This window comes from Nicotiana tomentosiformis, chromosome 7 (assembly GCF_000390325.3).
Source record: "Nicotiana tomentosiformis chromosome 7, ASM39032v3, whole genome shotgun sequence".
Taxonomy (NCBI): domain Eukaryota; kingdom Viridiplantae; phylum Streptophyta; class Magnoliopsida; order Solanales; family Solanaceae; genus Nicotiana; species Nicotiana tomentosiformis.
The window spans coordinates 15,723,266-15,738,949 of NC_090818.1; the positions used below are offsets into that span (position 1 = coordinate 15,723,266).

The window sequence follows — 15,684 nt, forward strand, 5'->3', positions numbered from 1 at the left end:
TCTTTTCTATCATTTGTGATCACAGTCATGCCCCCCTTCTTTGGGACACATTGTACCGGCGAAGTCCATGAACTATTAGAAATGGGGTACACAACCCCTGCATCTAGCCACTTGATGATGTCTTTCTTGACTACCTCTTGCATGGCCTCGTTCAACCTCCTTTGATGTTCCACGGAGGGTTTGGCATCTTCTTCCAATATGATTTTGTGCATGTAAAAGGCGGGGCTTATAAACCGAATATCCGCCAATGTCCAACCTATTTCCTTCTTCCTTCTTTGAAGAACCGCAAGGGTGGAATCTACCTGCACGTTAGTTAAGCATGAAAAAAGTATAACGGGTAATGTGGAACAAGGGCCTAAGAACTCATACCTGAGGTGTGAAGGCAAGGGCTTCAACTCCAATATGGGTGGCTCCTCGATTGAGGGCTTTATTGGTGGAGTCTTCCAGTTCTCAAGGTCCAAGGAAAGTTTTCGGGGTCCATATGTGTAGGATCCCATTCCTTGCAAAGCATTTGCACATTCTACCAAGCCTTCATTCTCATCCTCATCATGATTCAACAACACAGCTTCCAAAGGGTCTTCCACATTAATCATAGCACGTGTGTCATTAACAATCACCTCAGTCACAAGATCCACAAACAAACATACTTCGTTGCTATTAGGCTACCTCATTGACTTGCACACGTGGAACACAACCTTTTCATCACCCACCCAGAAGGTGAGCTCCCCAGCTTCCACATTAATTAAAGCCTTCCCTGTAGCTAGAAAGGGTCTCCCCAATATGATTGGCACCTCATAGTCAACCTCATAGTTGAGTATCACAAAATCTGCGGGAAGTATGAACTTGTCGACCCGAACTAGCACATCATCAATTATCCCCAATGGCTTCTTCATTGTTCGGTCCGCCATTTGTAACCTCGTGGAAGTAGGTCTTGGTTTCCCAATCCCCAATGTCTTGAACACAGAATAGGGCATCAAATTAATGCTCGCTCCCAAATCACACAAGGCTTTTTCTAAATCGGCACTGTCAATAGTGCATGGAATTGTAAAGGCACCAGGATCTTCTAGCTTTGGAGCCATGGAATGCACAATGGCACTCACTTGATGTGTCATTTTGATCGTCTCACAGTTCATTGACCTCTTCTTCATTACCAAGTCCTGCATGAACTTGGCATATGCCGACATTTGTTATAGAGCTTCAACCAAAGGCACATTTATGGACAAACTTTTCATCATATCAATGAATTTCTTGAATTTGTTCTCGTTGTGTTGCTTTGCGAGCCTTTGAGGATATGGTGGAGGAGGCCTTGGCAAAGGAGCCTTGGCTTTGGGCACTTCTGGATCCGGTATGTCTATCACGTGTTCCCTAGACGGGTTCACATCATCTTGTGTCTCCTCCACTTTTTCATCAATGTCTATACTCACTTCATCGTTCACATTCTCATTATTTCTTGGCTCATCCTCTTCTTGCAAAACCGTATCATCATTCACGATCTTTCTTGGATTGGAGGTATTAGCAACTCCACCTCTACTACTTTTTGTAGTCACCGCCATAGCATGGCCCATATTGTTTCCACCCTTCGAGTTTACTACCGTATCACTTGGTAATGCCCCCTTAGGGCGAGTATTCAAGGCTTGAGAAACTTGACCCATTTGAACTTTCAAGTTGCGTATAGAAGTGTTGTGGGAGGCTATTTGGGCATCGGAGTCGGCGTTTCTTTCCATCATTTTCTTGAACATACTTTCTATCTGTCCCATCTCATTGTTGGAAGAACTTTTCCCTTGTGACCGATATGGAGGTAAGTTGTTGGGTTGTTGATACATCGGGGACCTTTGAAGGCCCAACCCCCGGTTCCCTTGATTATTGTTGTTCCAACCCCCTTGGTTTCCATTGCCTCCCCAATTACTATTATTGTTGCCACCCCAATTGCCTTGGTTATTTCCTTGATTCCCCCAATTTTGATTATTGTTCCCCCAATTGTTCGGATTGTTGTTGTTGCCACTATTCCAATTCCCTTGGCCTTTGTTGCCCCAATTTTGATTGTTTCCCTATGATCTCCACTGTTATTGATTTGGAGCATTGCTCCGTTGACCTTGGTAATTGTTCACATATTGAACCTCTTCACTTTGATCGTCATAAGAGTCATCTTGGTTGTACCCACTACCACTTTGCTCAAATTGATCCTGATTGTGTTGAACTTATTAACCTCTTTGTCTCCTCTTGTTAACCATTACATTCACTCCGTCCATGGCATTTACTTGCTTTGGCCCCTGAACCTTCTAAAGTTGTGCCTTGGCTAACCGATTCATGGTAGTTGTCAACTCTGCTATGGCTTGTCTGTGATCATGAAGTTCCTTGTGAAGGTGGATAACATTAGGGTCACCCTGAGGAACGTTGGCCCGACTTTGCCAAGCTGAAGAGGTGTCCTCCATCTCATCTAATATTTCACATGCTTCTGAATATGGTGTGTTCATGAAGTTACCCCCTGCGAGCTGATTCACCACACACTGGTTAGTTGTGATGATACCCCTATAAAAGGTTTGCTGGATCATTGCTTCAGTCATATCGTTGTTGGGGCATTCTTTGACCATTGTCCGGTACCGTTCCCAAATCTCATGTAACGGTTCATTTGGCTCTTGTTTAAAAGCAAGGATTTCATCTCTCAATGTTGCCATATGTCCCGGATAAAAGAACTTTGCTATGAATTTCTCGGCCAACTCATCCCAAGTGGTGATGGAATGGTTGGGTAGCCTCTCAAGCCAATCCAAAGCCTTCCCTCTAAGTGAGAAAGGGAAAAGCCTTAACCTCAAAGCGTCCTCAGATACATTCGTCTCCTTGCTCCCCCAGCATGTGTCTACAAAACCTTTGAGATGCTTATATGCGTTCTGATGTGGAGATCCGATGAAGAAAGCCCTTTGTTCCAATAGAGCAAGCATGACATTGGTTATTTGAAAATTTCCCGCCCAAATCCGGGGCGGGAAAATTGCACTTGTGTAGCCTTCATTGGGCAACACCCAGTGTGCTGTCCTTGGAGGATGTGGGGGAGGGTTTGGAACGTTGTCATGAGGCAGGCGGCCTCTTCTTTGTACTTGAGGTTCAAGATGAACCTCATCCACTTCATTTTCATCTACCTCCTCCCCTTGAGGAATATGTCCGAGGACCTCGTTAAAAGTCTAGATGCGTGTTTATATATAAGTCTAGATGCGTGTTTTGTTCCTAATTATGCTTCCACACATTTTGGTTTTGATTCTACTTCAAATTCTATTCGATTGTATGCAATGATTAAAGTTAAGTACAATCTTATTTATGTTGGTTTTCAAGTGTTTAAAAGTACTAGGGTAGTGACTTCCGCCTGGGTGGACATCTAACAGGTAGTAAGAATCTAGGCCAAGCTTGATTAATTTAGGGTCGTGATACATCTATCTCACCCAAGTACTCACTCTATACCTCTCGATAGTTTGAGTGATTTTTTCCAATTTGGCTTTCTCAAGTCCAAATGGGTATTCATGCAAGTCACGTGATATTAGCTCAAGTCGAGTATTACTATCTCTAGGTTTAACCCTCTAATTGGGGCTATCAATTTCTTGAGTTCACCCCAATTCCTTGTTAGCCTAGTTTTCCTAGACTTAGTCCCTCTTTCTCAAGAAGAGACTAAGTCATAAGGGCATGAATCAGTGTTTGCAACCACTAATTCTACAATTCTAGCAAGAACTAGGCTAAACATCACTAACCCATAAACATTCAAGCCCTAAAATTTAGTACCCATTAAATACCCACCCTACGGTTGGGTCACAACCCTAGCTATGGGTCTAGCTACTCATAGAAATAGCATAAATCAAAGATGAAAAGAAGATAAAATTCATAATACTAGATTAAAAGATGAAATCCTAATGTTAAAAGGTGAATCTAATACAAAATTGCCCAAAAGGGAATTTCCACCAGTCTCACGTGCTCAGCAAATACACAACATAACCTAAAAATGATAAAAAGTTCTATTTATACTACGCTGAAATTTTCGAACAAAAATACCCACGCGGAGGTTACGTGGCCACGTAATTCTGACCACGACCGCACTCTTGCTTTAGCGGCCGCGTAATTCTGATCGCGATCCGTGTTCTTCACTTCTGGATCTGGGTTGAGCTTGGTTTCGCGGACCGCATAATTTCCATCGCGGTCGCGTAGGAGACTTCAGCGGCTGCATAATCTTGACGCGGACAACACTTCTTATTTTTGCTTAAAATGTAAGCTCTCTGAACCTCAACAACCGCGGTCCGCGTAATTCCAATCGCGGCTGCGCAGGTACTTTCGCGGCCGCACCTTTCTGACGCGTTCCGCACTCATATTTTAGACCAAAAATCCATCTCTCTGAATCTTCCTTTCGCGGACCTCGAAATAGTGCTTGCGACCGCATTGTAGCTTTCGCGACCGCACAAATTGTGTTCCAGTTTTGACTCCTTTATGAGTTGATTATGACTCATTTGGCTCATTTTGAACAATCCTCTCAAGAAAGCATATTACCTTAGTTTTCGAGAATACCTTCACGCATTTTTGGCCCTAAACACAAGTAAAAGAGAGCAAATAATAGGTTAAAATCCCTACTTATCAGACCGCAGGTGCGGAAATTTGGCCGCAGGTACGAAAGGCCTGGGTAGAAAGTATAAAGGAGACTTCGCGAATTTTGGTTCATTCTTCACCATTTTCAGTCGGTTTTGAAGCGTTTGGGAGTGATTTTGAAGAGGGATTCAAGGGGATATCAGTGAGGTAAGTTGATTGAGCCCTATTACTCGTATATATGGTGATTTCCCATTGTTTAATCATGTAATTAGTGAAAATTAGGGGTGAAATTGAGGGGTTAGGGCTTGGTATTTTGGAGAGTTTGATTTAAGGATTTGAGGGACCAAATGAGGTCAGATTTTGATGTATTTGGTATGGTTAAACTCGTGAGTGGATGAGCTTTCTAGTTTTATAAATTTTGTCGGATTTCGAGACGTGGGCTAGGGGGCCGGGTTTAAGCCGATTTCGGGATTTTGGGCTAATTTGATAGTTTTTCTTGTGAAATTCGTTCCTTTAGCATAAATTGATGGTATTGTACTGATTGTGAATAGATTCAGAGAATTTAGAGGCCGAATCGAGGGGCAAGAGCATCACGGAGTATTGATTTGATCGGTTTAAGGTAAGTAACGATGGTAAATCTAGTCCTGAGGGTATGAAACCCCGGATTTCTTATCATTTTACTATTTTGAGGTGACGCACATGCTAGGTGACGGGCGTGTGGGCGTGCACCGTTGGGGATTGTGACTTGGTCCATCCCGTAGCAACTGTAAAGTTGCATATTTTGTTGAAACTATATGATACTTATGAGTTTTAGAAATGAGTTTCTGTAAATTGGGCGGAATGCCATGTTTGGGCCTTGTGTCAGTGCTGTTTGGACCCTTAGGGGCCTTTTTTTATTATCCTCTCACTGTTTTCGATTGAAAATCTATACTCAGTCATGGTTATACCTGTTTACTGCATAACTCAATTTTATTACTCTGTTTTGATGCATATAAATGTTGTTTTAGGCTGAGTACCCTATTTTTTTACTGAGAGCCCGAGTGGCTTGAGAGGTTTATGACGCCGATGGCTTGATTTGTGAGGATATTTATGGGACCGGGTTGCACGCCGCAGCATGTTTGATATAGGCCGAGGGCCTGAGTGGTTTATGCCATGATTTGGCTTGATATAGCGCTTGGGCTGAAGGAGCCCCTTCGGAGTCTGTACACACCCCCTGTGAGTGCAGGTACCTACTGAGTGCGAGTGCCGAGTGCCGAGTGCTGAGTGACTGGGAGGCATGAGTGATTGTGAGGTATGCCCGAGAGGCACGAGTACTTGTGAGGTATGCCCGAGAGGCTTGAGTGATTGTGAGGTTTGCCCGAGGGGCTGTATGCGAGTGATGTTGCCCGAGGGGCTATGATTTCATCATTTTTGTTCACCTTTGCATTGAGCTTTTGTTTGAAAAACTGTTGAAAAATATCTTTAAATGATTTTTACTGGAATTGGGTTTAAATGAGATGATTTGATTTAAACACTGATTTTTAAAGCATGTTGTATTTTACCGAGATTTCATGATATGAACTTTACATGCTTAATTGCTCATCACTATTGCTCAGTCTTTATTTACTGTTGTTACTTACTGAGTTGGCGTACTCACGTTACTCCCTACACCTTGTGTGCAGATCCAGGTGTAGCTGGACACGGTAGAGGCTGTTCACTATTCCGGTTGTAGATTTTCTCGGGGATAGCAAGGTAGTTGCCTGGCGATCGCATCCCTTCTCTTCTCCCTCTTATCTTCCTTTAGTTGTAATTAGCTATTTTCCAAACAATATTAATCTCGATATAGTCAAACAAATTATAGTAGATGCTCATGACTAGTGACACCCCGATGTCGGGCTTTTCTTTTCCGCACTTTTGTTTTGATTTGAACTCTTTTACGAAGGTTTTTATGTTAAATAGCCTTGAAATTTTCTTTGAAATAAAAATATCGGTTGTTTTGGAAATGAGTCGGCTTGCCTTGTTCCACAATAGGCGCCATCACGACAGGGTTAGTTTGGGTCATGACAACTTCTCACCGGGAAAAATGTCAACAAGATAATTTAGGTAGCAAACACTCCTTAAAACAGAATCATCTATCTTACTATTAGATAATTAGGCCAAAGAAATAGCCTTATTTATTTTACTACTGGCTCTGTCATCCGAATCAAAACCGTAAATGAAGACTTGAACTTAGAAAGACTCACTGATCAGAAGCAATAAAACAACCTAAATCCCCAAGCAAGAGTGGCGGCAAAGAATCTGCAAGAACAACAAGTACCAAGATAAACTATATTGCCATAAGGGGAGAAGCATGTATATATATAAAGGACAATATAAAATAACATGAAAGCTAGAAAAAAATACTTGAATATTTGAATCTCCATACCTTCCAGAGAACACCACCCAATGACCCACCATAGGTGACTTAGGTTTGCAATACAATAAGGAGAATAAAAAGATGGCGGAGAAAGATAGAGAGATCCAGCTAAACCCCAGACAAGGTCGAAGATCGAGAAAGCTGCAGACGATATTAGAGCATGGGTACATGTCAATTCCTTTTAGGTTTAAAAGAGATATTTATAAAATGTATGAAATGTCTAATATGCCCTTGGTCGGCCATCTTCTCATTTCTATATAATAGATTTCATGGATACTTTTGGATTAATTTTAGTATTATAGCAAGTTCCCCACCCTCCCCTTCACAAAAAAAAACTAAAAGCATAAAAATTAGTAAAACAATAAAAATTCCAAAATTGATAAGATGTTTGTATAAAAAAAGAGTTCAACATCAATGACTAAACAAACTACACGAAACCAAATGATATTCCTTCCAATACATTTAGCTTATCCCAACTTTAAGCATTCTCCTGTGTTTACCCTGGAAGCAGCAAAGTTCCTCCTCTGTTTGCCATTGAAGTAGTTGAGTGTTGGCCCAAGTGAAGTTTGTTTTGAAGATTGACAAAGGAACTCGGGCATGAACCAGGTCCATCCCCTATGTACACAGGCAGATTCGAGCATAAGGGATGCACGTGAAGGAGATAAGATTAACTTGTTATATCTGATATCTCCTGATCAAAAAGGTTGTATAATCAATAAGGAGAAGGACTCCTTACTCAAAGAGAACACTATCCAAGATAAGGGAGGAGTTAGAAGTTGTTGATAACTAGAACTCTTCCACCAAGGAAGAGTAGCATTAGAACTCTAGTTATTTCTTATTCTACTCTATAAATTGCAGTATGTTCTCATTCTACAGGTACGCACAAAAGCTGAAGATTAAACATGAGTTAAGAGAAAAATAGCAAGGAATTTTGCAAACAATTCTTGTGTGATTCAAGTATGCGAACCTGAAGCTACATGAACCAAATAGAAGAACCAGTTCGAAACATCTGTCTTTTATTCTAGTTCAATTGTAGTAGGTGTTTTCAAGTTGTACCTTCTAGAGTTATCTAGAAGCAATTGTATTAGGTACTCTGAGTATTCAAGTTAGAGTTAACTTGAAGTTGTCGCAATAGCTAGAAGTTGGTTGCCACAACGGGATTAGAGTTAATCCTTAGGTTTACAAAGAGTTTTGTAAATGCTGTTTTGGCTCATTGATTTAGTGAAGTGTTGGGAAAAATTCTACTGAGTAGTAGTTCGTGATTTGTTCACCTTTTGAGCCGGGTAGTTTTCACGTAAAAATACTTGTGTTCTTTTCTTTCCGCATTTACTATTTTCGTAATAGTAGTATAAGGAATACTTAGAAGAACCAGGCCCTTCTATAATCAGTGCACGCGAAAATTGGATACCACACAAATCACCCCCCTTGTGTGGTATTGAAGAATAAAACATCAATTGGTATTAGAGCGGGTTATCCTTGAAGAGGCTAACACCTGAGAAGAAGATCAAGATGAGTGCACCACCTGAAAACTGGAAAGGGCAATCCACTGCTAGGCCACCACTCTTTAATGGCCAGTACTGCTCTTGACGAAAAAACAGGATGAAAGATCACATTATAGGAGAGGACTATGAGCTATGAGACATTGTCACCAATGGTCCACTGGCTACCTTGAAGAGAAATGCCGAAGGAGTAGAGGTGCCAAAGACAAGAGCTGATTGCACTGCTGAGGACTTGAAGAAATGGGAGAAGAACGCTAATGCCAAGGACTGGCTTGTTTGTGGACTTGGTCCAGGTGAGTATATCAGAATCCAAAGTTGTACCGCTGCTAAGGAAATCTAGGATACTCTGCAAGTGGCTAATGAAGGAACACCTCAAGTGAAGAGATCCAGAGAAACTTTACTGTATTCTCAATATGAGAACTTTACTATAAAGGAAGGAGAAACCATTCAAAAGATATACACAAGGTTCACTACATTGACAAAAGAACTAAAATCTCTTGGAAGGATTATTCATGAAGAATATAGAGTCGAGAAGATATTGACAAGGGTCCTGCCTATTACTTGGGAAATTAAAATCACTGTCATTCAGGAATCAAAGAACATTGCCACTCTCCCACTGGATGAATTAATTAAAAATCTTACTGCCTATGAACTTAGGAGACAAAACATGAAAATGGATGTACCTAAGAATGAAAGGAGTCTGGCACTCAGAATCACTGAAGGTTCTGATCTGGATGATGACGAAATGGCTATGATCACCAAGGACTTCAAAAAGTACCTGAGGAGAGGAAAGGGTCCTTCAAGAAGTGGAAGCTATAGTAAGTCAAAAGTTCCTGAGAAGCAAACCAATGATGGATGCTACAAGTTTGGAAAGACTGATCACCACATCAAGAACTGTCCTCAATGGGAAATTGAATGGAAGAAGGAAAGAGCTAAACGAAGGAACAGGAAGAAGGAACAGGTTCAACCCAAGAAAAGCAAAGGATCAACCAAGGCTATGGTGGCTGCTTGGGGAGAAATATCAGATGAAAGCTCAGATAATGATGGGGATGAACAAGCACTTATGGCCATTGGAGAATATGATGAAGAAACTGAGGTAAGTATAATTCATTTCAAAGACAAGATTAAATTATTGTCTAAAGAAAGGTTATCTAAGTTACTTCTAGAACTAATTGATGAATCTGAGGATGTAAACAATGAAAAAGAACAATTGTCTAAAGAATGTGTAATTTTGAAGGCTAAGTGCAAAAACCTGAAACTTACGGCTAGTGAGACTGTAAGTGAAAATACTGTATTGAAGTACCAGGTTCATGCACTTGACCCAACTATTCCAGAACATAGATCTGAAAATCTAAAACTGAAATTAGGAACAGGTAAAAAGATAATTGATCACACACAACTCACTCTACAAGCAAATGTAGGAAAAATGAAAGATAAGTTGTATTAAAGGGATAAGCTGGTGAGAATCCTAAAGGAGGATCTAAGCAAGGTCAATCATGAGCTAGACAGAATTTGTAAATGGAACAGGTCCTCCGATGCACTTTCATGCTATAGGAATACCATAGTAGCAACAGAAGAAGACTTGGCTTTGGGAATCTGGCACCTTAATGGGATCACAAAAGCAAGTACCTCACACTTTCTGAGAACAAGATTTGCACACACTGTGGTAAAATAGTTCACTATAAAAGTGAATGCACTGCAAAAGAAAAGGCAAGTCAAAAGAACAAAGAATTTGTTCAAGGGAAGAATAGGCTACCAAGTTGGGCTAAAAAGAATTTGATTCATCCTTTTGCCTATAGAAAGGGACCCAAACTAGTTTGGGTTCCTAAGACTAACCTCTGATTTCCTTTTGTAGGTCCAAGTGAAGGGGATCAGTCAAATATGATACATGGATATTGGCTGCTCAAAGCATATGACAGGAAACAAGAACCTGTTCCTTTCACTTGAGGACCTTAAAGGAGGTAATGTCTCCTTTGGAAATGGGAAGAAAGGTGAGATCATTGGGGTTGGAAAGGTAGGTAAGACTGATTCTCACTCTATTGAGAATGTCTACTTGATAGATGGACTGAAGTACAATCTAAGAAGTGTATCACAATTGTGTGATAGAGGTAACATGGTAGCATTCACCTCTACCAAATGTTTTGTGATAAGATTTTTTTGCAGGGAAAAAGAGTGAACAACATATATGTTGTAGATCTGTCTACCCTTTCAGAAAATGAACTCACTTGCTTAAGTGTGTTGGATAATGATCCCCTCCTTTGACACAAGAGACTTGGACATGCTAGTCTAAGTTAACTCAATAAACTAGTCTCCAAGGACTTAGTGATTGGCACAAAATGGGTCTTCAGAAACAAACTTGATGAAGATGGAACAGTTACAAGAAACAAAGCAAGATTGGTGATTCAAGGATATAGTCAAGGGGAGGGCATAGACTATGATGAGACCTTTGCTCCTGTTGCAATATTGGAAGCAATTAGACTTCCTCAGTGGCTATCTAAAGGAAGAAGTGTTTGTTAAGCAACCTTCGGGCTTTGAAAGCAAGGAATGTCCTGGTCATGTGTACGAGCTTGACAGAGCACTTTATGGGCTAAAGCAAGCTCCAAGAGCATGGTATGAAAGATTATTAAAAAAATTCTTGAGCATAGCTACTAGAGAGGTAAAATTAACAATACATTATTCTTGAAAGAAAAGGGTAAAGTCTCTTGGTAGTTCAGATATATGTTGATGATATAAATTTTGGAACAACGGCTGATAAATTAAGTAAAAATTTTGCTAAACTAATGGGGAGTGAATTTGAAATGAGTATGATTGGTGAGCTTAATTTATTTTTAGGATTACAAATTAAACAAAATTCAAATGGAACTGTGATCCATCAGCATATATATGTGAAAGAGTTGCTTAAAAGGTTTAAAATGGAAGATTCCAAATAAATTGACACTCTTATTGCAACATGCACAAAATTAGATGTAAATGAACCTAGTTCATCTATTGATCAGAATTTGTATAGGGGAATGCTTGGCTTTTTATTGTATCTCACTGCTAGCAGACCTGACATGTTTTCAGTGTGGTCCTTTGTGCTAGATTTCAGGCAAATCCAAAGGAGTCTCACTTGACTGCTGTCAAGAGGATCTTGAGATACCTAAAAGGCACCACTGACCTTTGTCTATGGTATCCAAAAGGTAGTAATTTCAATCTAGTGGGATATGCTGATGCTAATTATGCAGGTTTTCTTGTGGACAGAAAGAGCACTTCAGGTTTGGCATATTTTCTTGGCTCGTGTTATTATGTGGCCTTATCTACTACTGAAGGTGGGTATGTTGTTGTTGCCTCATGTTGTTCTCAATTGTTATCGATCAAACAACAATTAATGGATTTTTGAATTGATGTAGGTTGTATCCCCATATTCTGTGATAACACTAGTGCAATTAGTATGGCCAAGAACCCGGTTCATCACAAGAGAACGAAGCACATAAATGTTAGGCATCACTTTTTAAGGGACAATTATGAAAAAGGTTTGATAACTGTGGAATTCTGTGCTACTGATAAGCAAATAGCTGACATCTTTACAAAAGCTCTAAATAGATATCACGTTGAAAGGAACATGTTAGAATTAGGGATGATTAAGATCACCTAAACGGAACCAGTTCTAACTCAAAAATTGGTTAGAAAAATTGTGAATTTTTGTATATAATTAGATTAGATTTTGCTCAATCTCATACTTTCATCAGTATACTCTTGTGCCATGTGCTAAAATGACTCATTAAATCTCTAATGATATTATCTCTATTTTCTTGGAAAATTCAGACTTACACACGAGCTTTTTCAGTGAAAAACCTGGTTCATCAAGATTACTCAGTACGTATTCTCCACTCTGTATATTTTAAATAATTATATTTGGAATACGATCAAGAGGAGAGTCTCATTCAATCCTAAACCCCTCGATCTTATCAGTTATGAAATGGACCTGTTTCATTCAACAGAGTCCAAACCACATTAAGTGCCTAGATTCTAGGGACACTCTTCAACGTCTTTTCAAAGTAAATTCTAGTTCGATTAGACTTCTGCAAAGGCTGTCGTTATCCAATCAAACACTTTCACTTTAAATTGATTAGGCCTCAGTTGCTTCTTCACTTCTCAAGCCGTCAATAAATTCTCTCTTCTCTCATCTTCCAAAACACACACAAACCCATTTTTCCCAAAATTTCCAAACACAGAAATGGCAAACCCTTCTGAGAATCCCTCATCACAACCCAAAGAAATCAAACCCACACCATCTATCACACCTTCAACCATGCCCATCTATAAGAAAATAAGAGTCAAGATGCTTGCTCACAAGGTTGTTGCGGGTAAAGAACAACCCAAGAAGAAGAACCCCATAAATCTGATGAATCATTCAAGAATGCTACTGATGGGGAAGAAACGGCTTCTTATGAAATAGAGCAGGTAACTTCTAGCTCTAAAGTTACTCCTTAAATTATTTCTGAGGTTGCTACAAATCTGGATACTAGGTTTGTTCTGGTAGGAACTATGGCGGGTGTTGAAACTACTGAGTCTGGTTGGTGGTAAAAATGAAAAGAGAAAAGAAAAAGAGTGAGGGTGCTCGAAGTGTTGGGAGGGGTATGGGAAAAGGAATGGTTGATTCTTCACCCACTCATGTTGGTTTAACTAAAGAATCAGGTGTTATAGTAGTTTGGAGTAGGGAATCTGATAGAGAAGAAGAGAGTGTGAGAAAAACAGGGGGAAGTGGGTCTGGAGAAGCTGCTAAAGGGTTGGTCCGATTAGGGAAAAATGCTCAAGAACCCGTTCCATCTGAGCAGGAAACCCTCGCAGATCTACTAAAAAGGGTGAATAGCAGTTAGAATCCCAAAAAGAAAAGGAGTTCAAGAGTCGAAGTTCCTGGTACTGCCAGGGCAAACAAGAAGAGAAAGGCTGTCTCTTCTAATCTTGTAGAGATTCCTCCTACAAGAGGAAGAGCTACAAGGAGTCAGAAGAAGCAGAGTGAGGCTGAACTGAAAAAGGCCTTAGAAGAAAGTAAAAGAAAAGCTGCTGCTAAAGGGAAAAAAAGGTGATTGAGCATGTTGAGGTTGTTGAAATTGATGAGATAGAACTGGTTCTTCAGGATGAAGAGGAGACAGAAGAAATGGAGGTTGTGACTCAAAAGGCAAAGAAAGTCAAGACTTCCTCAAAAAGGTTTGTTTCAAAAACAAAGCCTGTGGAGCCATCCACTTTGGCTAAAAGAACCAGGTCTGCATTGAAACCAAGAAAAGTAAAAATAGTGGAGGAAGAGGAATGGAGTGGAGAAGAAGAAGATGAATCTGATGCTGAGAAGGACAAGATGGTCAATTTTGGGAAGAGAACTATCTTGAAAGGCAGACTCCTTAGAGACTTGGAGGAGGAAGGTATGTTACTACTGCTGGAGAAGTTACAATTGCAAGGTTGGAAGGACATAGTCCTTCAGATGGATGGAAGGCTGGCCAGAACTGAGATTGTGGAGTTCATTGCAAACTGTGAGATCAAAGATGGTAGGGTCACCAGTGTGGTAAAGGGGGTGACAATGACTTTTGATGATAAAGGACTGGGAGAGATTTTAGGTGTGCCTGGTGAAGGGTATAATGATTATAAGAAGCTCAAATGGCCAAGTCTAGAGAATCTCCCTATTGCCCTTGCCATTACTAAGAAGTTTGGTGGCAATGAAGAGGAGCTTGAGCCCAAGGCTATTTACAAAAGTGAGATGAATCCACCCCACAAAGTGCTGTTCGAATTTGTTAACAAATGTGTATTGCCAAGGCAGGAAAGGAAGCACATTGCCACATTCATGGACCTGGTCCTTATGAATGTTTGGACAGTGGGAGGAAAATCAATTAGTCTGGATTCATCATCCATCTTCTTGATAGGGTTCTGAATGGCAACAAAACTCACGCCATACCCTATGGCTTTATTCTCACAACTGTACTTGCATACTACAAGGTATCCATACAGAAATGGAAATTTGGTACAAACAAGGATCATTTTGGGGAAAACACTCTAAATACTTGTGACTATGAAGTCCAAACCACTCCCAAAGAACCTGGTTCATCCAAAAAGGTATAACTGAACAGCAAAGTGCGAACTTTGGTGCAAGAAAGTGGGGCTAAGGATGTTGAGATTAACAGGCTGAAGAAGAGGTTAGCAGAGGTGGAGACTGAGAGAGATGCTCTCAGAGCTGAGCTCGCAAAATAAAAGAAGAAGAATGATGACATTCTTTAGAATATGCTAAAACTGCTCCAAGCCAAAAACCAAGAACCTGGTCCTTCCTAGCCTTAAGCCTCCTAGCCTAATATAGATCAACCACAGACCCAGTTCGGGATTTCTTTTGCTTCTTTTGCTCATGATGCAGTGTTTTTATTTCTTTTTATACTTTGTGGTAAGATCTTATCAATCAATAAAATTTAATATTTTAGCTCTAACTGTTTGTTGATATTTCTTAGATGGCTAATATCCTTAGATTGATCGATGATATTTGACTCCATAATTACATTTGAAGTAGCCCCAGTGGCGATGAGTAATTTCAATTAAAATCTGGTTATCTAACATTATTATGCAACTTTTCGATGATGCCAAAAAAGGGAATTAGGTTGTGCTTTTACTTTGGACTGTGATGTTTATAACCTAATGAACATGGTCCTTGATGATAAGTGACTTTAAAAAGGTACAATGTTCTAACATTTTGTTGATGTTGAGCTGAGTTGAAACATGGCCTATGCTTATGAAAAGCATAGAGTTTGTCATCATTAGGGGGGGGGAGGGGAATTTGTTGACCCAAGTGAAGTTTGTTTTGAAGATTGGCAAAGGAACTCAGGCTTGAACTAGGTCCATCCCCTGTGTACACAGACACGGGCAAATTCGAGCATAAGGGATGCACGTGAAGGAGATAAACTTAACTTGTTATATCTGATATCTCATGATCGAAAAGGTTGCATAATTGATAAGGAGAAAGACCCCTTACTCAAAGAGAGCACTATCCAAGATAAGGGAGGAATTAGAAGTTGTGGATAACTAGAACTCTTCCACAAAGGAAGAGTAGAATTAGAACTCTAGTTATTTCTTATTCTACTCTATAAATTGCAGGATATTCTCATTCTACAGGTATGCACAAAAGCTAAAGATTAAACGTGAGTTGAGAGAAAAATAGCAAGGCATTTTGCAAACAATTCTTGTGTGATTCAAGTTTGCGAACCTGAAGCTACATGAACCAAA

The 15,684-nt window shown here is 40.1% G+C and overlaps 1 protein-coding gene across 1 annotated transcript; it reads right to left on the reverse strand.

Moving 5' to 3' along the window:
- Positions 1–662: 662 nt before the first annotated feature.
- Positions 663–1,184, reverse strand: LOC138895287 (uncharacterized). The gene has a single exon (XM_070179962.1). It carries the CDS (start codon positions 1,182–1,184, stop codon positions 663–665), a length of 522 nt encoding a protein of 173 aa, XP_070036063.1.
- Positions 1,185–15,684: the final 14,500 nt, after the last annotated feature.

What these genes read in the sequence shown, in the direction of transcription:
- LOC138895287 (XM_070179962.1), bottom strand. Translation starts at nt 1,184, where the DNA reads ATGTCGGCATATGCCAAGTTCATGCAGGACTTGGTAATGAAGAAGAGG.